At 48.6% G+C, this 26,436-nt stretch overlaps 9 protein-coding genes across 9 annotated transcripts; 5 read left to right on the top strand and 4 right to left on the bottom strand.

The window, feature by feature from the left end:
- Positions 1–3: 3 nt before the first annotated feature.
- On the bottom strand, positions 4–1,272 carry DEU56DRAFT_822455 (V-ATPase proteolipid subunit C-like domain-containing protein). Its single transcript, XM_041354152.1, has 9 exons — positions 1,146–1,272; positions 1,069–1,096; positions 988–1,000; positions 829–934; positions 736–775; positions 525–679; positions 433–472; positions 327–379; positions 4–276 (listed from the first exon to the last, which is right to left on the bottom strand). The coding sequence occupies exons 1-9, from the start codon at positions 1,188–1,190 to the stop codon at positions 268–270; spliced, it is 489 nt and encodes a 162-aa protein (XP_041205037.1). The 5' UTR covers positions 1,191–1,272; the 3' UTR covers positions 4–267.
- Positions 1,273–1,365: 93 nt separating this feature from the next.
- Positions 1,366–2,353, top strand: DEU56DRAFT_973924 (thioesterase thiol ester dehydrase-isomerase). Its single transcript, XM_041359530.1, has 9 exons — positions 1,366–1,461; positions 1,515–1,542; positions 1,593–1,618; positions 1,668–1,731; positions 1,778–1,791; positions 1,843–2,014; positions 2,064–2,129; positions 2,183–2,220; positions 2,274–2,353. Exons 1-9 carry the CDS (start codon positions 1,432–1,434, stop codon positions 2,331–2,333), a joined length of 498 nt encoding a protein of 165 aa, XP_041205036.1. The 5' UTR covers positions 1,366–1,431; the 3' UTR covers positions 2,334–2,353.
- Positions 2,354–2,461: 108 nt separating this feature from the next.
- Positions 2,462–4,984, bottom strand: DEU56DRAFT_742871 (uncharacterized protein; the record flags this gene model as incomplete). The annotated part of the gene is made up of 3 exons (XM_041348972.1): positions 2,462–3,276; positions 3,688–4,260; positions 4,642–4,984. 3 exons carry the CDS (start codon positions 4,982–4,984, stop codon positions 2,462–2,464), a joined length of 1,731 nt encoding a protein of 576 aa, XP_041205035.1.
- A 5,362-nt stretch (positions 4,985–10,346) lies between these two features.
- DEU56DRAFT_715464 (2',3'-cyclic-nucleotide 3'-phosphodiesterase) lies at positions 10,347–10,976 on the top strand (the record flags this gene model as incomplete). The annotated part of the gene is made up of 1 exon (XM_041347578.1): positions 10,347–10,976. A coding segment is annotated over one exon (630 nt), but the record flags the coding sequence as incomplete, so codon positions are not given.
- Positions 10,977–13,600: 2,624 nt separating this feature from the next.
- On the top strand, positions 13,601–14,119 carry DEU56DRAFT_718645 (uncharacterized protein; the record flags this gene model as incomplete). The annotated part of the gene is made up of 1 exon (XM_041347642.1): positions 13,601–14,119. A coding segment is annotated over one exon (519 nt), but the record flags the coding sequence as incomplete, so codon positions are not given.
- A 1,776-nt stretch (positions 14,120–15,895) lies between these two features.
- On the top strand, positions 15,896–16,964 carry DEU56DRAFT_742893 (RTA1 like protein-domain-containing protein; the record flags this gene model as incomplete). The annotated part of the gene is made up of 6 exons (XM_041348974.1): positions 15,896–15,920; positions 15,973–16,101; positions 16,150–16,385; positions 16,444–16,665; positions 16,719–16,785; positions 16,840–16,964. Coding segments are annotated over 6 exons (804 nt in total), but the record flags the coding sequence as incomplete, so codon positions are not given.
- Positions 16,965–17,736: 772 nt separating this feature from the next.
- On the top strand, positions 17,737–20,991 carry DEU56DRAFT_822389 (glycosyltransferase family 57 protein). The gene is made up of 10 exons (XM_041354151.1): positions 17,737–17,993; positions 18,043–18,446; positions 18,495–18,657; positions 18,713–18,887; positions 18,948–19,032; positions 19,086–19,248; positions 19,301–19,864; positions 19,923–20,052; positions 20,108–20,684; positions 20,741–20,991. Exons 1-9 carry the CDS (start codon positions 17,806–17,808, stop codon positions 20,501–20,503), a joined length of 2,268 nt encoding a protein of 755 aa, XP_041205031.1. The 5' UTR covers positions 17,737–17,805; the 3' UTR covers positions 20,504–20,684; positions 20,741–20,991.
- A 216-nt stretch (positions 20,992–21,207) lies between these two features.
- Positions 21,208–22,357, bottom strand: DEU56DRAFT_822384 (uncharacterized protein). Its single transcript, XM_041354150.1, has 2 exons — positions 21,465–22,357; positions 21,208–21,411 (listed from the first exon to the last, which is right to left on the bottom strand). The coding sequence occupies exon 1, from the start codon at positions 22,189–22,191 to the stop codon at positions 21,517–21,519; it is 675 nt and encodes a 224-aa protein (XP_041205030.1). The 5' UTR covers positions 22,192–22,357; the 3' UTR covers positions 21,208–21,411; positions 21,465–21,516.
- A 139-nt stretch (positions 22,358–22,496) lies between these two features.
- Positions 22,497–23,514, bottom strand: DEU56DRAFT_541327 (uncharacterized protein). Its single transcript, XM_041346714.1, has one exon. The coding sequence runs from the start codon at positions 23,362–23,364 to the stop codon at positions 22,801–22,803; it is 564 nt and encodes a 187-aa protein (XP_041205029.1). The 5' UTR covers positions 23,365–23,514; the 3' UTR covers positions 22,497–22,800.
- Positions 23,515–26,436: the final 2,922 nt, after the last annotated feature.

Genomic DNA, 26,436 nt, shown 5'->3' with positions numbered 1-26,436 from the left:
TGCAGGAGAACAATATTGATCGCCACGTCGGCGATTATGAGAAAGTGCTACAGTAAGTATTTCGGTCACTGTCCCTGGGCCTGACTCCTACTAAGCGCTGACCCTTAACCAACTAACCGTAACGCAGCACGTTCACACAACGATGCACCACTCGAGTAGACAATATGTGGTTCACAAGCATAAACATGGATGTATTAGACGGAAAACAATATCGAAGGTAATGAGGTCCGTCATCTTTCACTCCGAGTACATGTCCTTCGGGTAACTTCAATTGCACTGCGAAATCGCGTTAATATAAACAATAAAGTAAAAGAGGAGAAATATACCAGTCCTGTCAACTCTCCAGCTTTTGTGTGCATGATGAGTGCAACAATCAAGCCTACAGATAGCCACTCAATACAAAACTTGTGATTATACAAGGGATCAGCGTACCATAAAGACCCAGTACTTCAGCGAAGATGAGAATCAAAATCTGCACGGCATATCAGATTTGTTTCTTAAAAAAGTAGGTTATAAAGGTTCACCATTCCAACGAAGAGTCTTGGTTGTTGTGCAGTACCACGGACACCAGCATCACCGACGATACCAATTGCAAAGCCTGCGGCAAGACCAGCGAGACCGACCGACAAACCAGCACCAAGGTCGATGAATCCTTGCGCAAGGGGCATCGATTCCGACACTAATTTGAATGCCAATCAGCATTCAAGAAGCGGGGAGCAAAAGAATAGAACGCACGTGAACTGGAAATAAGGACAGCCACCACCAGGCCATAGATCTGCGCACAATCAGAACCGACGGCAGTTAAGGCGGAGGAAAGCAAAGACGTACACCGATAATACCAGCCATGATAACCGGGACAACACACTTCATCATGAGGTCTGGCCGGAGGACACCCATCGCTGAAATACCAACACCAGACTTTGCGGTACCGTAACTGCGCAAAATGTTCAATACACGACAAAAGCTGCAACTCAAAAAGTTCCAGACCTTGCACCGAGACCTAGCACACAATCGCAAGGGTCTGTAAGAACACAATTGCTTCTGGTAACGGCTGCTCATGACACTTACAGGTGAACACAATTGCGCAGGTGCAGCCCTGCGAACCATTAGTCCCGAAACCGAACAAGGAAAAGCATAGAACCCACCATGGCACCGAAGAAGGGCGCGTAGACGGGACAAAGGTCAGACATGATTTGTGCTTTGAAGGGAGTGGATGAAGACTTCTAAATTGGCGACGCTAGTGAATGGCGAAGTAGTAAGTAAGAGTCCAATGAGACACGCAGCGAGGAGAAAGCCGATCGGAGATTCAACGAGTGGCTGCGCCTCGGCAGGAGGATGCCGGCCATTGTTTGGCAAGAGCTTTAGAATTAAACAACCTCCTTCTCTCTCAGTGGGAAACTTGTACTGCTTCTCGGACGATTCGGAAAGGCAATGTCTGCATCCTTGAGATTTACCCGGAGAGTATGTCTTTCATACGATTTGCTTGTGCTTTCTCATAAAGGCAATTATGCAAGGTGTGGAAATCATTCATAGACAACAAAGGTATTCCCACCAGGCTCTTGTGATCGCGCGTCGCTGAATACAATAGCTAGGACATGATGCGCAGTGTTTTCCGAATGTCAGTATACCCTCCCAATCTGCCTCCGGGTACTGACCGGGTCTTTCAGCTCGTTATTCACCGCGCGGTCCCCGGAACGGTTGATTTTTCGCTCAAGATAGAACCTTCTAACTGTACGTGCTTTCTCTCCAACTTTCACCAGTGCTTATCTCCGTGTAGTAAATAGAGTCGGGGTGCGCATCTAGGTTTCTCTTGGTATCCTATTCATTGACGCACCAAGCTAGACCGTGCACGGCGGCCTGATCCTCTCGCTGACTGATACCCTTGGCTCGCTTGCTGTTGCAAGCAAAGGTCACTATATGACCGGTGTTTCAACCGATATCGGTGCATCCTTCGTACGACCTGCGGGCAGGACGGGCGATACCCTTCATGCCCGAGCCACACTTACTGCCATGGGTGAGTGATACAACTTCTGCTGTAAAGCTCAGCGAGCTCACTACACTAGGGAAATCCTTGGCCTATACTCGCGTAGACTTTACCAATCCTTCAGGCGATTTAGTTGCGTATGGATGTAAGACTTTTATTTAGCATGCTGAAGCATTTGTTGGCTAACCTATATGCTAGACCACACGAAATATGTTGGGAAGTCATCGTCTGACCCTGTGAGTAAATCAGATGTTACATTATAACTCAGTGACCTGACAGTTGTCTACAGAACAACGTGAAATTTTCGGAAGACGGCGAGCAAGTGATAGAAGGGAATGACATTAACTGATCCAGTTTTCGTTGTCACTTTGTGATCTATGTGAAAATAACATTCGATTCGCAGACGATTGATGCCAGTTACAGTCACAGTTACAGTTACAAAGCAGTAGAGTGACAAGAAAAAAACATTTCTACTTTTTATTGCATTCCCGCGTGATGGAACAAGTGGAGCAAGCGCGAAGCTGTTTCTTCCTCGTTCGCCCTGGTAATTGCTTTATCCAACTTCTTCGATCTGCCAAAGTCTATCAGGCGGAAGCTCTTACTCGAGTGCGGCCGCAGGATTGGCCATTCCGTTGGCTTGCCCTGCTGCCACAGGATGTTCCGCGCTGCGAATGACTCGTGCAACCACCCCGCATGATGAAAGCGGAAGACAAGAGACGCGCACTCTTGCCTGTCATCCAGACACAACTCATCTGGATTAATCTCCTGGCCACAGTACTCCAGGAGTAATATCGGACTCAGATAATCAGGACGACCCGTGCCGTCACTTGGATCATCGGGTGTGTAATACCCGTAGAACTGCGGGCAGAGCGCCCCGACGGGGACAGGATCGTGCAGAGGGGGCATGACGTTATATCCGTTCCAGTGTTGGAAGAAGTGGTCGGGGAACGATTGATAGTTGCTTGCCTCTCGAGCGAGGTGGAGGTCATGTTCGATCGAGAGTTTCGCAACGACCCTGAGCGTTGCGGTGCGTGGGACGGCCCCCGAGCCCAGTCCCCCGCCGTGTCCGCATGCTTCTGTAGGGCCTCGCCACTTCACATTAGTGTAGATGCGAAGACACGGTCCAGTGTAAGATGGCATGCGGACGACCCTAGGGGGTTCGATGGTGAATAATTCTTCTTCTTCTTCTTCTTCTTCTTCATCTCCATCGCTTTCCTCTGGTACTTCTTCGCCTTTCCCCTTATCCTCCCTTGAGGCAGACCCCAGCGCGCTCGGTTCCTTGGATTCGTCCACTTTCATTTCAACGTCAGGCGCTTCCTCCTGCTCAACTTTGGCTCCGGATTCCAGATCCTGCCCGTCAACGACGTCCATTTTGACATCAGTTTCGGTACCCCCTGCTTCCGCTGCAGTATCCGAGGGAGGATCACCGCCCAAAGTTGGCATCGGCGCAGCGAAAAACTTAGCATCGGCGGCCTTTTCGCTTTCTAGATCCTCTTGTCTGATGAATGCCCCAGTCACCGCTGGAAGCTGGCGCTCTTCGACGGTAACATAACCAACCGTTCGCTTCGCACCAGAGGATTGCGAGAGATCTGTTCCGGAGGCAACATCGGGGCTGGCCTCTGGCGTTTCTTCAGGTTTCCCCTTGATATTTTTCAGGAGTTCTTCCCATTTACCGTCGTCCTTCAACTTCTGGAGCTGTTGACGGGCGTCCAACTCCACACAAGCTCTGCACATACGAGTCTCTATAAAAACATCACGCGGAAGCTCCCACTCCACGCTGTGCACAACTGAATGATTGCCAGTGCCCATTGCGCGAGATGAAAGGTAAAGATGAGCTTCTTCAACTTGCGTTCTCTTCCGAGGTCGCGGAGGGAGTATAACTGCGATCAACGGATCTTCCGTTGGTCCCTCCTTGTCAGAGGGGAAGATGTGCAACAAGCTCTCTTCCTTTGTGGCTTCTTCTTCCGCTATCTCGACGAGTTTCTGCTCCTTCAACGCCTTTTCTTTGCCTTCAGGTGAAAGGGAGAGGGAATAGGTTCGGACGATGTCTCGCTTGGCAACTTTGGAAAGCCATGGAGTCTGGTAATCGGTATCGCCCTCATCGATGGATAATTTGTTCCAAGGATCGTGAACATAGAGCTTTTGAGGGAGAAGATGTAAAGGAATCCGCTGTTGGAGTGTTGGATTATCGTCGTGCGTGCAAGGGATGAAGGGGTGTGGGGAGGGATAATGGTCGGGATGGAAGGGCGAGTTGATGGTTGGCAGTGGTGCGGCAGCTTGAACTTTCGGTTGATCCGCGCCTTTTTCTGGTGATGTTTGGCCTGCTTCGTCCATTTGCATGGCTTCATTGAGCTGCACGCTAGCGGTCGTATCTTCGTCTGAATCTTTGCCTGAATTTCCGTCTGAATCTTCGTCTGAGTTTTCGTCTGAATTTTCGTCTGCATCTTCTTCCAAATCTTCTTCCAAATCTTCCGAATCTTCGTCCGAATCTTCATCTGCATCATCATTAGCAACTTGTACCGCCTCGTCTTCTCGATCCCTACCTGTATTATCGGCTTGATCACTGGCCGGAGGGATCGAATCTCCTCCATCTTCGATTTCTGCTATGTAGCTTGAACCTAACAAGCCTGAATTCGCCTTCTCTCTTATCTCCTTACGACTGGAATACTGATCAAGTGTACCCAAATTGACGCGTGTATCATAGCACGTTATCAGTTCCCCGATATCGGCTACTGGTATCTCTTTGGGATCCTCCTCCTTATCGGCCCAAAAGAGCTCATCCTGAGCTATGAGCTCACCATTCTGGCGCATCCATTTCGCAAGTCTGCTTCCTGAGGAGTTGGTGATAAAGTTTTGGACGTTTGGGAGACGTCGAACATGGTAGAAGTCGTAGAGTGTCGCGCCCCACAAATCAATTCCGTTGCCAGCCTCCTTGCCCCTCAATGGAGATGGCTTGATGGCTAGTCCTTTGGGATCACGAGGCCAGAGGCGGAAGATCATACGCTTCTTGCCATATCCAACGGAATGAATGTCGCTGTCATTTTGTTCTTGGACAGACTTGGGAAGTTTATGGGGGTCAATCGTACTGAAATCAGCGTGTTCGGCTCGTGTTTGTATATCTAAGCTGCAACAAAATGGATCTATAGCGTGCGATGGCATCAATTATAGGGACGTACCGTTCTCCTTGTTTAGACTTGTCTTTGGAATTCTTGTGTGGTGCTCCCTTGGTAGATTCCGAATCTACAGCCTTTGCGATACGTCGTTTGGCCTTTTTGGTTTTCAAGAACCCCCGATTCATGGTAGTATCCGATAGAGTGGCTCTAAATGGGATGGTGATCTTAGGGTCTGCGGCACTCGCTGAGAGACGTCGAGAAAGTTGGACAAAGACTCAGAAGCAGAAGAGCGAGTACCAATATCGCGACTATCGATAGCTCTTAAATAGCCCTGCGGGTCTGGGCGTCAATCATAAGAATTAAATCATTTCCTAAATAGTCTCGCCTCACCACTTCTATATTCGCGAATCTGGATCAGATTGATATGGGATGACTGTTTGATTGCAATTGGTCGGTCACGCGTCTGGCTGTTCTGGATGTGATTTGCAGAAGGTCATGCACTGGTAGTTGCACCTAGATACGGTGGAGGGGGCTCGGCAGCTAGGGGTTATTGAAAGCGAGTTCTCAAGCTTTTGATGCGTATAGCGCTCTTGAATCTTCTGGTCGATAGTCACGAAAACGTTAGAGAGAGGCTTGAGGTGGAGGAAAGGAGAGAGCAGTCGAATCACTGAAATACGAAACCATTAACAAAGGGTGTTAACAACATTCTTTATTATCACGTGATCATGGGTCAATTTCAAATAGATCACTGACGTCCGGGACCACGGGTGAGTCTGCGCAGCAGCACAATAGAGATTCGAGAATGATACATCAAGCAGCGTCGGATGGTATGGCAATGAGGCACCCAAGCTGAGTGGTGATTCGGCCATGTCGGAAGACGGCTTGCTACTTCAAGTTTGTGATGTATGGACATATAGTGATGTTCCAGTGAACGTCATAATAAAGGTGGAACAACTATATGTCAATGGTCTGCCTTCAGGAGACTAACAAAAGATCGTTTGACAGAACGGAGCACCGTTTCCGAACTTCCTGACCTGTTTTTCAGTTCGATGACGAGAAAGATGGTTGAACGATTGCAGAGCCTCTCCTTCCTCGCTCACCCTGTCCTTCGAGCTGTCCAATTTCTTCGATCTGCCAAAATCTATCAGGTAGAAGCTCTTACCCAAGTGCGGCCGCTGGATCGTCCACTCCATTGGATTGCCTCATTGCCGCATAATGTTCCGTGCTGCAAATGACTCATGCAAACACCCCGCATGATGAAACTGCAACACAAGCGACGCCACACTCTTCCATATTGTCCAGGCACGACTCATTCGAATTGATCTCGCGGCCACAGTGCTCCAGGAGTAACATCGGATTCAGATATGTAGGACGCTTTGTTCCGTCATTCGGATCATCAGGTGTGTAATACCCGTAGAATTGTGGACCGTGTGCTCCGATGGGGACAGCATCATGCAGAGGGGGGAAGATGTCACACCCATCCCAGTGTCAGAAGCGGTCGGGGAATGACTGATAGTTTTTTGCTTCTCGAGCAAGATGGCGGTCGTGCTGAACTGATAGCTTTGCCGCAACACGGAGTCTCGCGGTGCGTGGAACAAACTCTGGACCCGTGCTCACATGACATTCCCGAGGGATAGTGCCACTTCGCAGTAGCGTTGATGAAGACCTATCCCTGAGTAAGCTGCTATGCGGGCGGCACTGAGAGGTTGGATGGTGAATAAATCTTCCTCACTATGTTCTTCATACGCTTTTTCTTCGTCTTCATCGACCTGCCTAGTTTCTCTTCACATTTCATCCCTTCCTTCCTTGGGGTGGATCTCTGTGCGCTTGCTTCCTGTCTACCGTCTTCTCGACATCAGGAGCTCCTTGCTCGACCCTGTCTCCAGGCTCTAGATCTTGTGTGTCCAAATTGACATCAGTTATTTCGGATGATATAAAGACAGACGAATCTGATGACACCGAACCGGGAGCAGCCTCGGACAGTTTGCCTGTGTTACTACACAACTTCTCGAAGCTGATGCCTCTCGATAGCAATGTGGCCTGTCATTGGCTTCAGACCATATGTCTGGATTCTGGAGGAGACACTCGAGTTTTTCTTGAGCCTTTATTCAGGAAAAGCACTCCTAAAATACTTGGTAATGGAACTCCTCCCTGGTCCTCGGACTTCTGGAGCTGCTGACGTCATCCACCCCACAAGTCTGGCACATACAAGGCTCGACAACGAGGTCACGGGGAATCTCCCACTCTGCCTCATACACAACTGAATGATTACCTGTGCCCACTACACGAGGTGAAAGGTAGAGACGAGCCTCTTCCACTTGCGTCCGCTTCTGGGGTTGCGGAGGGAATATAACTTCGATCACTGGCTCTTCAGCAGGCAAGGTGTGATTCACGTGCACCACCTTCGCTGCCTTGTCCTCTTGGCTAGCTTTTGCGCCTCCAACGCAGCTTCCCTTTCATCCGGCATGAGGGAGAGGGAATAGGTTCGGATAATATTCTCGCCCACCGGCAATTTTGGAAAGCCACAGAGTCTCGTGATCGGAGTCGCCTTCATCGAAAGAGGGGGTCATGTACATGGAGTTTTTGAGGGAGGTGAAAAAGAATACGCTGTTGGAGTGTGGGAGTCTCGTACGTGCAAGGAATGAAGGGGTATGGGAAGGATAATCGGCGGGATTGAAGGCCAAGTTGTTCGTCGGTGATGGAGGGGCCGGTCGGCTAGTCTGAGCCTTGTTCTTGTGACGTCTCGCCCGTTTCGTCCACTTGCATTGCCTCACTGAGCTGCGCACTGGCGGTCGCATCTTTCCCCGAGTTTGCCTATCGGCGACTGATGATGCCTCCCCTTCTTGATCGCTATGATCATCAACTGGGGGCGAGTCTCCACAATCTCTGACTTTGTGCAGATCTCTATGATTGTAGAAGGACCGGCCTGTTTTTTCCTTTCTTTGATCTCCTTTCGACTGGAAAACTGATTGAACATACGCAATGCGACGCGCATATCATAGCACCTTATCGGTTCCCCGATGCCGGCTACTGATATCTCTTTTGGGAAACCGAGGTTCGTGATATATCTGGGGCTATTCATTTCTTTGAGTAGTGCTCAGAGAGGTTTGGGACGTTGATGGGGGCCGATCGTACTACGTTCAGCGTGTGCGGCTCGTCCACCTGAATATAGGCTACAACAAAATGGATCTACAGCAGGCGATAGCATCAATAATAGCGACATACCACTCTCCGTTGCTATCCTTGTCTTTGAATTTCTTGTGTGATCACTGATGGCCCACCAGATTCTGAACCAACAGCCTCTGCAACACAGGTCCTTGCATTCTATGTGTTCAAGTATCCTCGCTTCATTATGACAGTCGCTCTGGATATTATGGTGACTTTTGAGGTGTCGCAATCCTGCGGCACTAGCACAAAAAATCGCGATATTGGGAGAATCAATATTGTGACGACTTGAATTACAGCACCATTGCCAATTGGCGACAAATGAGGGGTCATTTTCTGATTATAGTCGTGTCTTTCATGGCAGGTCACGTTCGTCAGGTTGATAAGAACAGGCTAAGTAAGTGGTCATGTCAGACTGTTCTGCAGCTGTGCAATTTCCGCGTGATTTGCAGGAGCACGTACTGTAGTTGTACTTCCACCCAAAGTCTGCATACATTGAACTGAGGAAGCATTCAGAATAGGACCTAGGCCAGCTCTTGAGCTCTTGACACGATTTGTGTATCACTTGTGTTGCGACAACGAAATCACGAATCTGAGCGGTTGTTGGTCACGGAGAGCAGGAGCAGCCTAAATTTAGACTCAATAGTACGCGTTTCATCTGCACGTGACCACGAATCAGTAGCATCAAAGGTCCTGCAGGGTCCCGCTCGCTTACAATGGAGGCTCGAGCCTCGCCAGACCATTTTTTCCCCTGGTATGTGTGTTAACTTATAATTACGGTACTGTACCAACGGTGGTTCTTTTTTCAGATAGCAATCTGCTAGACTGCTACATAGTCCGGCCAACGTCCCACTTTCGCCGCCGAGCGGCCGAGGTATCAACATCAGCAGACAGTGAGATCAGATGCTTCAAGTGCTGATTTCGGTTAGTACTGCAAACAAGTATTGCCAGCGCATGCAGGGGCGGTATGTTCCATATAACAGTGGAAGTGCAGCAGAGAACCAGTGCTGAAAATAATCTATGCAAATGAGGACTGGTAATTCGCCAGAAAGAATTGGATAAAACAGGCGGGGACCCACAGCAGCCCATACTTACTTTAGCCTGAGAAGTGAAGAAACGGTGACATCGGACTGCCCATTTTTCCATGTCGCTAAATCGAAGGCATCGGTCTCATGGGTCCTCACCGAACTGGGGTGCGCGGTGTCTGAAACATAGTTAGGTAAGGTGGGTGCCATGCAATACCGGTCACCAGCGGTCACTGGCGTAACTCATTTTAGGAAAGATGAAATTTAGCCAAGATTCAGCAGTTGAGTAGGTGCCTCTCCGCCAGGCACGCAGTAGTCCAATGATAATATAAGTAGCCTGGACTGACCTTATTATCTTACTCTTTGAGGATCCAAGGAGCGCAAAAGGATTCTTGCTGGTCCTACCAGGATGGTGCTCGCTTCAGCGGAAATTCTACATCGATGACATAGAGGGTAGGTTTGACCAGAGAGGAAACTTGTCCAAAATCGGGGGGCTTGCGAGTATTCCGCCGGTGACAAGCGCTATGTGGGTCGTTACCTATACGGCTTCGATCAGCCTACGAGATCCGACGACCAACGAAGGACGCAGAGCTGGCCAGATTACACGGATATAGCTGGATAACTCTGATCGATCATGCCACACAGCGGAGTATACTTTTCGACCTCAAACGGAGTAGGTTGGCCCCTTCCTATCACTTACTGACCTAGCGGTGTTGTGGCAGGTCTTCCCTGTGCATGCCGGTAAGCAATCAGCGGAGGAAGATATCATGACGGTTCTTGGGTTGTTCCTTTTTTGTGTGACCTGATGGAAATTTGTATAAGAACGTATGGCTTCGCAGCTGTGGTCCTCACCCAATATCACCATCTCTCTGCTGACGAGCTCATATTCACCACTGATAGCAATACTCACCCACTGACCTGGCTTCTTGGATTTGAAGCTTAGTTGCGTCATTAACAAACTTGAATGATATTCTGTTGTCCTCCTTCTCCACAACTACGACACATAATGGGTGAGAAGTCTTTGGTTCGTCGGGCAGGACTGTAGATCTAATGTATCACCTAGGATATGCTCTGTGGCTTGTTCCCTCGGAACCGCAGTCTGGCGCACTACGCCATTTAATGGATTACCGACCACAACATTATAGGTCAAGCACTCACTCGTACAGATCATACCCCCGCTTTGACCCTCACATTACCCTCGCCACCTTCTCGTGCCTGTATCGCCCCAGCCTATGTCAATTTCTGCCTTCCAATGTCAACCCTGCTCCCGTGTATTTTCAGTCGATAAAGATTGGAAATAATTATCTCAGCTCACTATCCATCGTCGTTTCCAAATCTCGTGAACTCATGAATTTACACGATCTCGTCGTGAGACACCTTGAGAAGGTGAACAAACACCTCCAGGGAGTAAACAAGGTACATCCCACGAGTCGTTCATTTCCACGCATGTCCTTGTTCTACCTGGATGAAGCCTTCTGGGGAGAACGGCTGCAACTTGGCAACGCGCTGCGTCAATCGGGAAGAATCTACGAACGAAAAGGCAACATCACGGACGTTGCGTTGAACTGTGCCCTAGATGGTGCCGCGCCTCAATTTCGCGCCATGAAAGGCTTTCATGGGACGGAAATATGGCTCGTTGACTGCACCGGTGCAGTGGGAGACTGGAAAGTCCTGGAAAGACAAATACTCAATCCACCTGGTACCTACATTTCAAGAAACAAACCTTCCTTTCACAGGCCAAATCATTTTCCTGTCGTACCAACGGAACCCCGTCCTCCGAGGTTGGGCGGACGCGGACCTTTCTTCTTCGAACCAAATCCTGTCCTACCAATGGCACCATATTACCCCCCAGACCCAAGGTAGCGTACACCTTCCTGGCTGTATTTTGCACTCGTGATCATCATAATCATAGGGTTCATAGATGTCGTCACGCACAGGGCGTAGACCCTAGATTCCGAGGCAACATGTGTACATGTACGAGGAGGCAGACATACGTCGATGCATATGGGCAACGTTGGATTTGAAAGCATCGAGGGACTAGAGTATTCATACGCGATATGCCATCAATGTATCTATGGGTGTTGGCTGTAACGTGCTCCTTGACTAAGTATCGTCAGATACAACTTGCATGAAACCATAGGACGAATGGAAGTTCACCTTGGCTAACTTGATTCGGCGTAACAGTGTGTAGCCGTACACCACATTCTAATGGCTGTCAAGAACGACGACAGCCACGAGAATAATCTCGGCTTAAGTGTATCTTCGAGATGTGTCCCATATATAATTCGAACCGCTTGCTGGAGCCACCAAGTCATCTACTACTAGTTAGATATCCACAGCTATACTTCACCATCATGATGATCCGATGATTAGATGAGTGAACCGTATTCAATTTCTCGTCTTCCGAGTTGAATATTCAATCGTTTTGTTCCAACTTGGGAGGATTGATCGCTGTGAGCTTCTCGAGTGAATACTGATGTTTGGCGTAAAAGTGCTAGATATTACGAGCAGTCACCGATCTGCGGTCTTGGGTGTGAATCACAGTGGTAGATGAATGACAGCCGTTCCTTATAATTAAGAGTTTGTACGGTCAACGTGGTTCACTCACTGCTTGGGCTGCAAGTATCCTGGGACTCCGTGGCGCACCAGCTTGAATATTGGTCCACACTTGAAGCACTTAGCAAACGGAGGCAAAACGTAGTTTGGGCGTAACTGAAGTCACGGTACACACACATTTTGCCAATTCGGAGGCCGCGGCGCCGACTCGGAGCCGCCCGGTACGAACTTAGTACTTATAAGTACTTGCATGCAACATCATAATGGCCTCAGCTGGCAGCGCTCAGTACAGATGAAATATCTGATTTCAATGGTCAGAGAACTACCAGCGGAACGCCGCCGACATACAGAATCATATGACTCCTTCGTCTTCATTGAATTTACCTTCTAGCTCCTTTTGATCAAAAGGAGCGTCCAACCTCCAAAATCGTGCAATGCCAGCAAGCTACAGCTCTCCCGCCAAGACACCCCAATATTGTGTAGATAGACGGATCTTGCTCTCTTGAAATATCTTCATCACTGTTGGTCAGTTGTAGTTGAGGATTACACACACTTCAACTTTGCTCCAGTAGAAACTCGTAAGATCTAAGAATAACAGCAGAAATATCATATCTCGCTGTCTTTTGTGCCTTGGATAGTCCTCATCACCGCGGCCATGTTTACGAAGCGCTACTGAGGTCTTCATGTAAAGGTAAGTTGGACCAGAGAAGGAACCTATCGGGAAACGAGGACCCCGCAATTTGGTTTTCATCTTGAACAAGAACTATAGCCCGTTACTTATACGCCTACAAACCACGACAACTGCCAAGTGGACTGGCTAGGTGGCGCATGTACGTGGTTATGTAGTTATCTCTCATACATCATGTCGCACAGCGGGCGGAGTATGGTGTTACAGATGATTTTGACCTTAAAAGAAGTTACTTACCGGCCGACCTGGCAATTTTGTGGCAGTTGGCACTAGCACCAGTCATATTCATATTGTGGCAGCCTTCCTGTGCGTATAGATAAGCTATCACTGGAGGAAGACATGACGTTCTTTGATCGTTGCTTCTTTGGGTGTTCTGATAGGAAAATTGTTTAGATTCGTATGATTATGCGGCTCTAGTCCTCACTTAATAACACTATCTCCATAGTCTCCCGTAGGCAGACCAATAGAAAGAAGACAGTTCTTATACAAAGCTATCGCCTTGCTAACGAGTTTGCGTTGGCCCGCTGATGGCATTAACCACTCACTGACCTGACTCCCGAAATTTAAAGCGTAGTTCCAGCATCGAGAAACCTGAGCAACAATCTTGCCGTCGTCCTTCCAGACAATAAGTTGAGCTACAACACACAATGGATTACAGTGAGTGGTTTTTTGGCCATCGGGCAGGACTGTCGACCAAATTTGTCGCCTAGAATTTTCTCTGTGGCTTGTTCCCCCGGGACCGCATTCTGAGGCACTACGCCATCTGATGCAATTCCGCCCAAGGCCTGATAAACCAAAGCGCGACAAACCCAAGGATGACGCACCAAAGGGCGCTAAACCAAAGGACGCTAAACCAAAGGACGCTAAACCAAAGGACGCTAAATCAAAGGACGATAAATCAAAGGACGCTAAATCCAAGGACGACAAATCAAAGAACGATAAGTCAAAGGACGATAAATCAAGGAACGAAAAGTCAAGCACCCACTCCCGATCATCCCATGCCCAATCATCCCGTTCCCAGTCATCCCACGCCCAATCATCCCACTCGACATCCTCCCACCCGATGCTCCCTCGCCCGAGTGCATTTCGCTCGAGATCATACCCCCGCTTCGACCCTCACATTACCCTTGCCACTTTCTCGTGTCCGTATCGCCCCGCCTTATTTCAGTTGGTGCCTATGAGCACCAAAAAGATTCCCGTGCAGTTTGAGTCCATGGAGGTTGGAAACAACTTTCTTAGCTCATTGTCCATCGTCGTTGCCAAATCAAAGGAACTCATGGCTCTACACGATCGCGTTGTAGAACACCTCGAGAAGACGAACAAGATAGTGGCCACGAACCGTTCATTTCCGCATATGTCCTTGTTCTACCTAGATGAATCGTTCAAAGGAGAACGCTTGCAGCTTAGCAAACAACTGCGGGAAACAGGAAGAGTCCACGAAGGAGACAAGACCCTTACGCTGAACTGTACCATTGATGGTGCTGGGCGTGAATTTGGTGCTATGAAAGGCTTTGAAGGGGCGGAGATATGGCTTGTCGATTGCACTGATGCAGTGGAAGATTGGAAGATCCTAGAGAGGCGGGAGCTCAGGAAACTAATATCCTCGCCAGATGTCTACGTGACAAGAGGCGAACCATATTTCAATCTATTCGCCAAGGAGGAAAGAACGCCTGAGCAAGTCAGGGAGATGGCGTCCTATCCAATGAGCTGGGGCGGACACGGACCTTATGGCAAGTACGTGCCAAGGCATCTCCTATCAATGGATCCATACGATTCATATTATCCCTCGGACCTAAGGTAGCGTTCACCTTTCTGGCTGTGATTTGCGCTCAAGATCATGCCAACCACAGGAGTCGCGCACCTAATTACGGACAATGGGGAAACTCGATGATGCTAGGAAATATGTATCCAAGTTTCAACATGTATCCAAGTTCGAACATGTATCCAAGTTCGAATATGTGGGGGTTTAACCCCTACATGGATGCATATCATGGACTGGAAGAATACTATTGAAAGCATCAAGAGCATTCGTATGCGATGTGCATTACGCATACTGGGTATTGGCTGTAACGCTCCTTAGACTAATATATCGTTAGTTACAGCTTGTGTGTAGAGCATAGATGTATAGAAATTCACATTGACGGTTTTGAAATAACATCGTGTAGCTGTACATGCCAGCAGAAAGCCTGGTTTTGCGACAGTCCGGCGTTGGAGGGGATGTATGTGGGTGGGATCCTTAAGTTGGAACAATCGCCATACGGTCCAAACGCATCCTGAAACGCCAGAAATCCGAGAAATCTGACGTACAACTAGTCCATCACAATCGCATGGTAGACTGGTGAACAGTCCGTTCAATGAGCCAAGCCGTTGATAAACAGAAGTGTGGTAGACCGGTGAAACAGGCTGGGTTTGAATTTTTGACGCTTTGGCTGGCATCAGGTTACGACCGAGGCTCGTGCACGTTCCAAAGTTTTGGTAGCAGAAATCCGATTCACTCGATGACTCAAAGGTGTACGAAGTCCTGTTACCTCTTGTCGACGCGTGACGCTGACTAAAGGAGCGCGTGTCTGGCTTTCCATACTTCTGAAGCGGCTTTTTCGGGATCAACGAATCTACACTTGTTAGAACCTTGTCGATACGTTTTCTTTAAAGCTCTCCTCTCTCCACCTTAATAACCTCTTCGCTTCTATTTATCTCTCACTCTCATCATTAGTAGTCACCATCACAGAACCTATATTGATTTTTCTCATCTTCACCTCCAACCACGCGACCATCCAAAGGTGCGGACGTTTGCGTCAGACAAAACCAAGGCTTCTCCCACTAATTGTGGGAGTCACGGGGAATATGCAATTTCGAATTTTCGCTGTCAGGGACTCGCTGCGGTCAGCTATAGGTTATTAGGTACCAAGTCTCTATTCAAAATTTCAAACTCGCATCCAGTTGTTACAACTTGCCAGGTGTTGTATGGCCCAAGGTAGCGTACTGCGCTGGCGGCTCACCGTACCACTTAAAACACTATAAGACCTTTCACAGGTTGCAGCCATGGGGACTTTGACACTCGCAGTTACTAGTACCTTCGCTTCTTCGCGGAGGTTTATCGAGATTCGACACCGGATCACATCTTGGGTATATACAACCATCGAGAGCTGCTGCATCTCGACATACCACCTTTTGTCGATCAGAGCCTCCTGAATACACACCCAAGCTTCCGGTCATAAGTAGCATGCAGTCTATGAACATTCTGATCATCGCTGCCTTCCTCATCAGCGCAGTGAGGGCAGGTCGGTGATTTTTTAATGTTTGTTGAACAAGTTGATAATTAAATACAATAGCGAGTGACAACAGCACGATCAGTGTCGAAGCGCCGACAATAGTCTCTATAGTATTCCGTCAGTCCGCGAAGTATCATATTTCGCATTGCATCTAATTCATTCTATTCAGAATACAACCCAAACAAAGTCGCAGCGGCCGTGGCCGGCGGGCTGTACTTCTCCGCCAGCCTTTGCCTGTTCACGCGCTTATTCATGAACAAAGCATGGTGGGGACTTTGTCTCCCTATAGGTTCAACCTGTAAGTTCTGACTTCCCCCCTCAAAATACATGTTTACTGGTGGATCAGTCATGTCTATTGGCCTTTTTATGCGCATACCCATGGCGATGTATCCAAATTCTTCCCTGATTTTTATGGCCCAAGAATTCTACACCTTGTTAACGCCGGCCGCATTCTTCGCCTTCAATTACATCTTATACGGGCGTTTCATTGTCAACTGCGTAGACAAACGCTACTCTTGGATAAAACCAGAGAGAGTCACCAGGTACTTCGTGATCAGCGATATCACGGCATTCCTCATACAGGTTTGAAATTTAATTGTTTGTCTTCATCACACGAAATACTAATTGCGACTTTATACAGGGTGGAGGTGCTGGTCTGCAAGTGTCAAAAAATGCGACAACCGACAAGCTGGGATCGAACATACTGATTGCAGGAATAGCCGTACAGGCATTCTCCTTTGCGTTCTTCATATTTTTGGTTGTGCTTGCATGGCGTAGCATCCTTCGAGACGGTATTCTGCCCCGTCAGGAGCCATGGGGGCCGATTCTTCGGATATTGATGTTTTCGTCAATAGCGTTCATGGTGGGTCCCGTCCACGTTCCATCGTCCATCTTCACTGGTGTTGCATGATATAGATTCGCTGCAATTATCGTGTCGCTGAGCTTGTTCAAGGTAAGAATGGCTATTTCCTCATACACGAAAGTGAGTGTCGGAATACGAAAATTGAGGTGCTTGGTCTGACGGTCCCCTGACAAGTCTACTTCTACCTCTTCGACTCCCTGCCACTGTTGATTGGTATTTCCACATACATCTTCTACTGGCCAACAAAGTATCTCGACAACTCAGCCAAGACCGCACACCAAATGAGCGACCTGGTTTAGATTCCTGTCATTGCCGTTTTCATTAAGGGCACCCTCGATGCCCACTGTAGGACTATGATATTTATTACGATGCGACAATGTTCTATTTCGAATTGTATTCCTTGACCACGCAATGTCCCTTGCTCTGTGTTCGAATCTGGATCGAACAAGAAAATTTATGCTAAGCCTATTGGTATTTTATATTCAATGTCAGAGCAGGCCCGACTTACGAAAATCGAGTGAGGATTCCAAAGTTGTGCACAATAATAGTGAGTCATTGCGGTTCAATACGGAGGCGGGTGCTGGTTTGCGGTGTGACGATACGCGACGTAAAGTGGACATATTTGAGGCTGGCTAGCCATCGGCGAGTCGATGCTGTGTTAGTGCGTCGAAAGATGAGTCGCTATTGAGAGATTGTGTGGCAGGGTGATAGAGGTCATTTCTGGCTGTTTTTCTATCACCCCGACTTTCTCGAGCCGGGCCAGTACTACATAGTATTGCGAGTTGTCACATGCGTTTAAATTTCGTACCCTTTATAATATGCTTCGGCAGTATTTGGCCTCGTACCAGGTAGTGAACAAGCCTACGTGTCCTGAAATCCAGATTTGAATGCGTATATGAAAGTCTTGAGAAGAGATCAGATCTGAGAAGCAACTTGTTAGTGGAGTGGTGATTGTCGGACGGTTAGTGACTGTTCAGTTGGTTCACTGTCCATTTGGTAAGATGAACGAAGCGGGAAGCCTAAACGGTAGAGCCGCACCAGCTGCCGGAGCTGCCGGTTAATTACCCCGTGCTACACGCTTGCACTGACCACTTATACGTGGCGTGAGCACTGTCGGCAGCAACGTGCTCAACAAGCACCATGCTCAGCATGGACGAAGCGTCTGATGTCATGACCAGAGAACTGCCAGTGGAACGACGCCAACGACACTCGCGGGATCGTACGACTTCGTTGAATTCGCTTTCTCACTTTAAAAGTGGTCCGTCCAAGCATATGCGGCCTTCCACCCTCCGAAATCGTGGCTCTAATGCCAGCATGAAAAGCATCGGGTACATATCATCCTTACAGGCTTGAACAGTGCTTATGTCTGTTGCACAGCTCCGAAACTGACCACTCGGAAATTATTGCCCCCATTCCCCGCCGACATCTCCTGCAAACGTCACAAAGTCTTCATTGGCTTCGGGTCGATACGTCGTCAGGAGACGAATGGTTGAACAGAGGTGTATCTCCCATGTCCGCATCTTCAGTGGGCTCTGTCTTCCCCAATAGCAGGAAGAACAACCGACTTAGCTTCACCGCTCTTATGGAACACGAAAGAACCGCAGCTGGGGCATCATCCACGGTTGATAAGAGAATACTTGAGGACGATCAGGGAACTGTCGGGGCTGGAAGGCGGTGGTTGAGGTGGATGCATCGAAATAATATGAAGAACTGGGTGGTTCCTTCAGCTATCGCCACATCTACCTTGGTGAAATGGTGCATCGGACTTGGAACATATTCGGGTGCGTAGAATCACTGCGCGCATACTTTAATGTCAATGCGTTTTACAGGCCACGATACACCACCCATATTCGGCGATTATGAAGCCCAGCGACATTGGATGGAGCTTACCGTACACCTCCCCGTTAGGGAATGGTACACGTATGACTTGCAGTACTGGGGTCTTGACTATCCTCCTCTGACTGCTTATGTATCGTGGCTATGTGGAAAAATGTAAGTCTGCCAAGTAGACTTCAATTCGCTTATCTTCAGTTATATTGTTTCTCAGTGGGTCATTAATCGAATCTTCATGGTTCACGCTGCAGGCATCTCGCGGCATAGAGACCGCAGGAAGCAAGCTGTTCATGCGAACCACCGTGCTTGCCCTTGATATGCTAATTTATGTTCCGGCATTGTATACGTTTGTACGCGCATGGCAGGGCACGCGATCATCAAGGAAACGAGTACGTTAGTCAAACCCTTGTCACAAGAGCTCCATATATTTATCATTGGATTGTGAGTAGCATGCTGCGCTGCTCACAGTATTGTTCCATCCAGCCCTTCTATTGATCGATTTTGGTCATTTCCAATACAACTCCGTCATGCTAGGCAGGTTTCTCCTGATCGCTAGTGTTTCTGATTCTGACCAGTGTTTTCATCAGGTTTGACACTACTCGCGATCAATGCCTTTGCAGCTGGATATGATCTCCTTGGAGCTATATTCTTCGTCCTGAGTTTAGGTTTCAAACAGATGGCTCTTTATTACGCACCTGCGATCGGCTCTTACTTGATTGGAAAATGCATTTATCTAGGCCCAGTCCACGGGTAAGTCTGTCGCAGCTGTAGGACCATTCCAGACAAACTAAATATATTCCAGTACTAGCCTGTTTCTCCGCCTGGCTCTGACGACCACATTAGCTTTCATCATCATGTTCGCGCCCTTCCTCCCTCCCTTCTCCCCTCTCTCCACTATTGCTGCACCTATCATTCGTATATTTCCGTTCGGGCGTGGCCTCTTCGAAGACAAAGTTGCCAACTTTTGGTGCTTTACCAACGTGTTAGTGAAGTGGAAGCAGCTATTTGCTGGTCGAGAAGGTGTTCTTATCAAAGCCTCTACTGGACTTACCGCTCTTGGGTTCCTGCCTGCTGTGGTCGCGCTAATTTTCGGTGGCTACAAGACCCAGCTGCAGACGGATATTAAAAACGACTCCGCAAATGGGTCTTCTGCGATAGTACACGCTAGCCCTCCAACACCAATTCTGCCGCTCTTGCCGTATGCACTCCTAACCTGTTCCATCTCGTTCTTCCTTTTCTCGTTCCAGGTGCATGAGAAGACTATTCTTGTTCCTCTGCTACCTCTCACACTCCTGCTGTCGGGTGCTGCACCTACTGACGACGTATTCTTATGGGGAACTTTGGGCAACAATGTTGGTCTCTTCAGGTAAGTAGTGTACTCTTCTGCCAGCGTAAATGCTAACAGGTGTGCTTTTCACCGATAGCATGTGGCCCTTACTTAAAAAAGACGGTTTAGGACCCCAATACCTTGCGATGCTTCTTCTGTGGAACCGACTGATCGGGCATAATCCGTTCAAACTACACTATGAATCTTTCGTAGGACTCGTCTCTTCCGTATGAAACGCTTCTTGTGTAGTGTTCGCTCCCAGCTGACAAAAATTGATCTCAGGTGGTGCATACAGCAATAATCCTCCTCCACCTGCTCGAGCTTACAGTGACGCCACCCACACGTTACCCTGATCTCTTCCCAGTCCTCAACGTCTTAGTGAGCACACCCGTTTTTGTGCTCATCTGGCTTTGGAGCATCAAGCGCTCCGTGGAAGTGAGCTGGGCGATAAGTGGACTACCTGGAAGACGCGAAAAAAAAGACGAATCGTCTTCAGTTCCCTCTGCAATTAGTGCTACCTCGTCGAGTGCGGCGTTCGGACGGACTTCGATGCGTGCAGAAGTGGGCGTGCGTGCGATGAGTCTTGGTTATGCAAGTGGGCGTGGGCGCGGACAGGCTGATGCTAGAAGGCGGGCGTTGGAGGTGTTGAGCGCGGGGAGTGATGATCAGGAGCATTGAGCGTTGGGGATGGACTTCGTTTGTTTTAATTTAAGGGAATATACATGATCGCACGTATTCTGCTCACGGTTTTTTTGCGGGAGATTGAGTTTTTTTCCGAGGAGAGGGGGACTTCTGATCTTTACGGAATCGTGCGCTTTCTCGGTTCAGATGCTTGGTTAAACCGGATTATCGATAACCTGTGCGTATCATCATGCATACCTTTGAATGGGGACATCCTATCTTAACTACATCTAGATCGAGGAATCAGCTCTTCCGCTCGGACGCGATCGCGACAAAGCAATCTCAATCTTGCAATACGAAAGCCACCGCCAGCCTTCGATGGCAACAGAATGTTCTGAAACTCAAGACCATCCAGAACGTATGCCAAAGGATTATATTCAGCGCTCAGTCTCAATAAACGAAAATGAATGAAGGGGAATAAGACATATCAATGAAATAAACATAGATCGCAGAAATGTGTCCCGTAAATAAACTAAATGAGTCCATGATCGTACCAATGAAGGAGAAAACAAATCAAAAGAACTGTAATATGGGTAGTTGGTGGGTAGTGGAGGAAATCCGAAGGGACCAAGTTGGTCAGCTAGACGGACTATATGCGGGACTCTGAGATAGTGGTCTGCGGCCTTCGTCTTCCAGGTTGCAGTAGCCAGTGAAGGAGGCCGCTTTGTCGTTTGGCGCGTCGTCGAGATTTGGTCGTAGGGGACCTTTGACTCATCGAGGACTTGCGATAAGTTGGGTGCGTAGTATGTGCGGGGGGCCTTCGACCTCACGGATAATGACTCCGTGTCGTAGGGGACAGTGAGGGAGGCCCTTAGTAGGCGGTCATCGGATTGATCGTAGGGGACCTCTGACACCGAAGACGTGTGTGATGAGACAATGTCTGACGTGTTTGGTTGCATGGGACTCTAACAGCGAAACATTAGTAATTGAAGTGAGAATATATGGGTGGACTACTCACCATTCGTAGACGTCGCGTGGAGTTTAGCGGCTAGTAGGATGTCGATAATGTACTAGTAATCGAATTTTTGACGACTGTGAGGGACTATTGTCGAGAATACAAGGTTCCACATGTCGATGTATGGCGTTGATAGCATTGTCGTGTAGGGTGAGTCGTAGTTGAAATTCCGAGGACTAAGAACAGCTATCGTGAGTAAGAACTTTGATATTTCGGAAGAGGGTGTTGGTGGTGTCGTCGAGTAAGATGCATTGCGGCGTAAGTGTCGAGGATTGAGACTATGATGGGGATTATCGTCGAGAGTAAGGGCTTCCATCTGTTGAAGTAGATCGTCGATAGCGTCGTCGTGTAGGGTAGTAAGAGCGTCTGGGTTTTGCAGCAGAGCATTGCTAGCGTGGTTGTCGTCGAGATTTAGAGCTTCTGTGTCCTCGGGAAGCATGTTGATAGCGTGGTCGTCGTCGAGAGTAAGAGCTTCTGATTTTTGCGGTAGAGCGTCGAAAGCGTGATTGTCGTCGAGAGTAAGAGCTTCTGTGTTGTGGATAGCGTGGTTATCGTGGAGAGTAAGAACTCTTGGTTTTCGCAGAAGAGCGTCGATAGCGTGGTTGTCGTCGATAGCAAGAACTTTTGTGTTATTGGGTAGCGTGTCAATAGCGTGGTCGTGTAGAACGTGATGCGGGCGAAGTTTCGATAATTGAGAGGGAACCTCATCGAGAGAAAGAGCTGCCATCATTCTTATTAGGTTGTCGATAGAGCGGTCGTGTACTAGAGTGTGTTGGGGCTGACATTTCGATGACTGAGGGGAACCATTGTCGAGAGGAAGAGTTGCAGGTAGGCTGGCGGTAGTGTGATCATTTTTTGGCCGAAGCTTCGGAGGCTGAGATGGATCAGATAGGATGTTGATAGCGTGGTCGTGTAGTGTGTGATATCGTCGAACAGTTGATAGTTGGGAGGGTACATTGTCGAGAGAGAAATGAGAAGGTACATTGTCGAGAGAAAGAGTGGATAAATGAGAGGACACATTGTCCGGGGAAAGGGTTGATAAATGAGAGGCTACATTGTCGAGAGAAGGAGTGGATAGATGAGAGGTTACATTGTCGAGAGAAATGACTGATAAGTGAGAGGGTACATTGTCGAGAGAAGTAGTGGATAAATGAGAGGATACATTGTCGAGAGAAATGGTTGATAAACTAGAGGGTACATCGTCGAGAGAAATAGCTGAAATTCTTCTGATTAGGTCGTCGATGGTTTGTGGGTCGTATCCGACATGCAAGGTGTGGTCCGGTTCATTGTCTGCAAGGCAGTGTGCTGTAGCCTGGCAGTCGTCCTATAGACCCAAGCATTAGTAAACGGAAGTCAGAAAAATCACGCTGCTTCTTACCTCATAGAAAGTGACTTCGTCAGTGAGCGACTCGACGTCTGAGACACGGTCGCAGAAGAATACGTCCTTGGCCAACTTGAACTCCTCATCGTGGGCTATGAGTGTCGTGTCAGAATCAGTCGTCGATAAGCCTTTGGTGGGAGCCTCAAAGGTGGTTTCGGTTGATTCAATCACTGCACACGACGAGGATGGCCGAGCTGCTACTCCAAAAGCCTTAGTTGTTGAGATAGCGTCCAGGGTGTTGCCTCCAGCAAAAGATGCGTCGAGCCCAGCGGTATGGTCCTTGAGAGCGGGGACGCGTTGGAAATCATCGCTGAGGAATTGTCGAGCAGCTTTGGCGGAGGCTAGAAGAAGGACGGCTGTCGAGGAGCAGACAGTGAACGTGACAAGGCTAACGGAGACCTCCTCTGATTCGGACAGGACCTGAATAGTGCGGTCGATGACGATTTCTTTGAAAAACGAGGCTGTAAGATAGCCTTGCATAACAACACGCGCGGCGCGGGTCATGGTAGTAGTAGAGATCATAATGGCGAGTAAATGGAGGGGTCGTGAAGATATGCTGATGACGGTAACGGCAGGACTGACTGAGGGATATTGCAGCGACAAACACGCAATACTTATACTCCCAGTTTGAACCTTATTTGTACGCCGATATACATTATCAACAAAGCCGATCGCGACGCGTTAGTCACGTGTTCAGAAATCAACCCTATATAAGTTCGGGGCACTGCGATGAACATGCAAAGTATCCCCCCGCCAACATGATAGGATTAGGCTACATACCGAGGCATCTTGTATGTTACTCAGTGATATTATCAGTTCAGCCACCAGAACCTGACAAAGCTCTTCGTCAAAAGAAAGCTAGATCATAATTGAGAATGGGCGTGATTAACGTACTGCCGTTCCACACACCATGACTATAAGCATCTTCTCCCAGGCCAGACCGACCGCGAGATGCGCGCCATCGACACTCGCCCAATAGCTTTTTGATTTCCATTCATGTCCTTTGTCAAACTTTAGCACGAGAAGGCGAGGCCGAGTTTGAAGTTCCTGCGGAAGGAAACATACTAGGTCAGAGCGAGGGATACTGGCCAGTACACCAAAAAGTGTCGAGGAACTGGTAATTGTCGACTCACGAACAAATGTGGAATGGGCTGAGACCACTAAGGAGTCGAGGAAGCAGAATATGCGTTGAATAAGCGCAAAGAGGCGGGGACAACAACGATCCGGAAGATATTTCCGCGACAAAACAGACGGCATTGCGTAGGCTCGACCTAACACCTAAGTCCCTTGCAGATGCGCATTGCGCCCGCACGGTTGGATAATGATCCGACCGTGTACTTTATAATGAATGTCATTCGTTTATTTTGGGCCGGGCATCCTCGACCTTTGGGGAACATGAACGACAGAACAAATTCCACCGGTCCCTAAAGACATGTCATCATTGATCAGCTCCACAACGTTTAGGTGTAACGAGGCACAGGGCAAGATCGTGGAGCCCTTCCTTCAGGACACCCCGAAGGTCAGATGGTCCTATATGCGGACTTGGTACATTCCCGCAGCTGGAGGAAACGGGGACGTGGTGGGGCATCTTTCGTGGTGGAAGCAATTGGCAGCATCCGGCGCAGACGCAGGGATTTCTGTGGAGCAATGCAAGTTAGGGTGTCTGGGCGACTGCACAAATCACGGTTTCGTTGTGCAGGAAGTGACTTTGGAGAGAAAACATGGCTCTCAAAACCAGTCCCATACCAGTAGTAAATCCAGTGGCACAGCCAACTCGACGGTAGGTAATCGGAGCTCCATCATGACTTTAAATTTTGTGACCGGGAACTCAGCTCGGTTGCCAACGGAAGTGCAAAACTAATTAGGCAAGCCGCAAAAGGCATGTCGAATATCCTAATCGGATCACATCATGACCCGGTGACAAGCTTCTTTTCATCCGTCACTTGCGGCGAGCGTTCACTCGGAGAAGAATTCCACTTCTTCTTGCAATCGTTATATCCACTAGTTGGAAGTTGGCCTAGAACCTAGATCGCCGTATGTATTGATCTTTGCCCTGTCCATTTGGTGATGACCTTCGCGAATCCCCACCTTGACGTCCCACGACATCACTGTCCCATCACCACTTACGCTTGTGGCAATACTGTTGCCGTTTGAATTCCCTACTGTCAACCCGATAACTTCAATGTGTTTAAAGCTTGGAGACAACGCGATGGGTTTCATAGTCGGAGTGAGCCGTCCTACAAACCTATAATGAGGTGTCCTCCGCCAGGATAGTACACAGCATCTCGTATCACTTTAGAATGGCCTCGCATCATTTGGCAAGGCCCGTGTAACCGCTCGCGCCTTTTTCTGCTGCGTGCTGTCATGGGAAAATATGGTCGACGCTCGAGGCGTAACTAGCATGCGGGATGAGGTCAGCGGGATCCTTCAAGTTGAACTCTAGCAGGTTGTCTTGCAAGCCAAAGGTTGCCAGTGAGTCTTCGCGTCTATCTTCTTTCACTTCAGTCACATCAATGGTAGTCCATGAGACATTGCTCGTGAGACAGTCAATTTAGTTCTGATCCTTAGGACGGCTTCTGCACCTTGTATGCAGGTCTTGTTACCGTGTAATGCAGAAATTCGCAAGAGATCTTTGTGATATTCAAGTTGCCGGTAAGTGAGTGATCAGTTTTATTACTCACTAGAAACACTTTGTCAGACCAACTTGTGATGCTCCAATCACCAATGAGAGAGAAGGATTGTAGGCTGAGACAGCGGGGCGGGCGTTTGGAGGAAGTCAGTACTACCGTGCGTATTCCGTGCGTTATCGTCCTGTTCGCTTCACCCCTTAATTGCTGTGCAGATGAAGCACTCTGTGGCGCTATGGACACCTTTCTATACCTAAAGGATTGCCCTGATCACATGCAAAAATTCGAATGGAGGCGTATATCCGTTCCTCTTCACTTCACATGTCTCTTCCAGCCTGTCTATTTTCAAATCTGTTGTCTTCAGATGTTCGCAAGCTGCAGCTTGCTGTCACAGCGTGCTGTATTCTGAATCCCGCCCTAACCATATTCCGACGTAGACCTCTCCTTCGGAAGCTCTGTGCCATTACGAGGGAGTGTCGTGGTCCCCGCCACGAGTCTCTTAGCTTATTTTATTCAGGACAAGGGACGGGATTTCTGAAAGACCAAATACGCTCGTTTTAAACGACTATCTTTCTTTGTTCAAGGTCTGCCCCAGAGAGGCTAACAACTTCCGACCCATGTCTGATTGAGATTGGGTTTCCATCTCGCCTTGGCACGGGCTAGTACTACGGTGACATGACACAGCTAAGACTGGGAATGGCGTAATAGTGAAGAAAGGCGACCGAGGACGGCGCGTGCAGAGGAACGAGGGTGGATATTGTGCGCTGTGACCTGCAAGTGGGAGGTCAGTGAGCTAGACTTTACCAAAGATCCATGGGAATTGCACTCACTTCAGTAATAGGCAGTAGGTCTTCAAGGCCAGCTTTTTGGAGGATGGCATAGCTGTCCCACACGTATACTTTTTCGTCATCGCAACCAGTAACTAGCAGCTGTCCACCAGCACAAAAGGTTGCACATTGTACCCAAC

Source organism: Suillus clintonianus (genome assembly GCF_016758775.1).
Source record: "Suillus clintonianus strain FC179 chromosome Unknown DEU56scaffold_78, whole genome shotgun sequence".
Lineage (NCBI taxonomy): Eukaryota > Fungi > Basidiomycota > Agaricomycetes > Boletales > Suillaceae > Suillus > Suillus clintonianus.
This window is presented reverse-complemented; position numbering and strand designations above follow the sequence as displayed.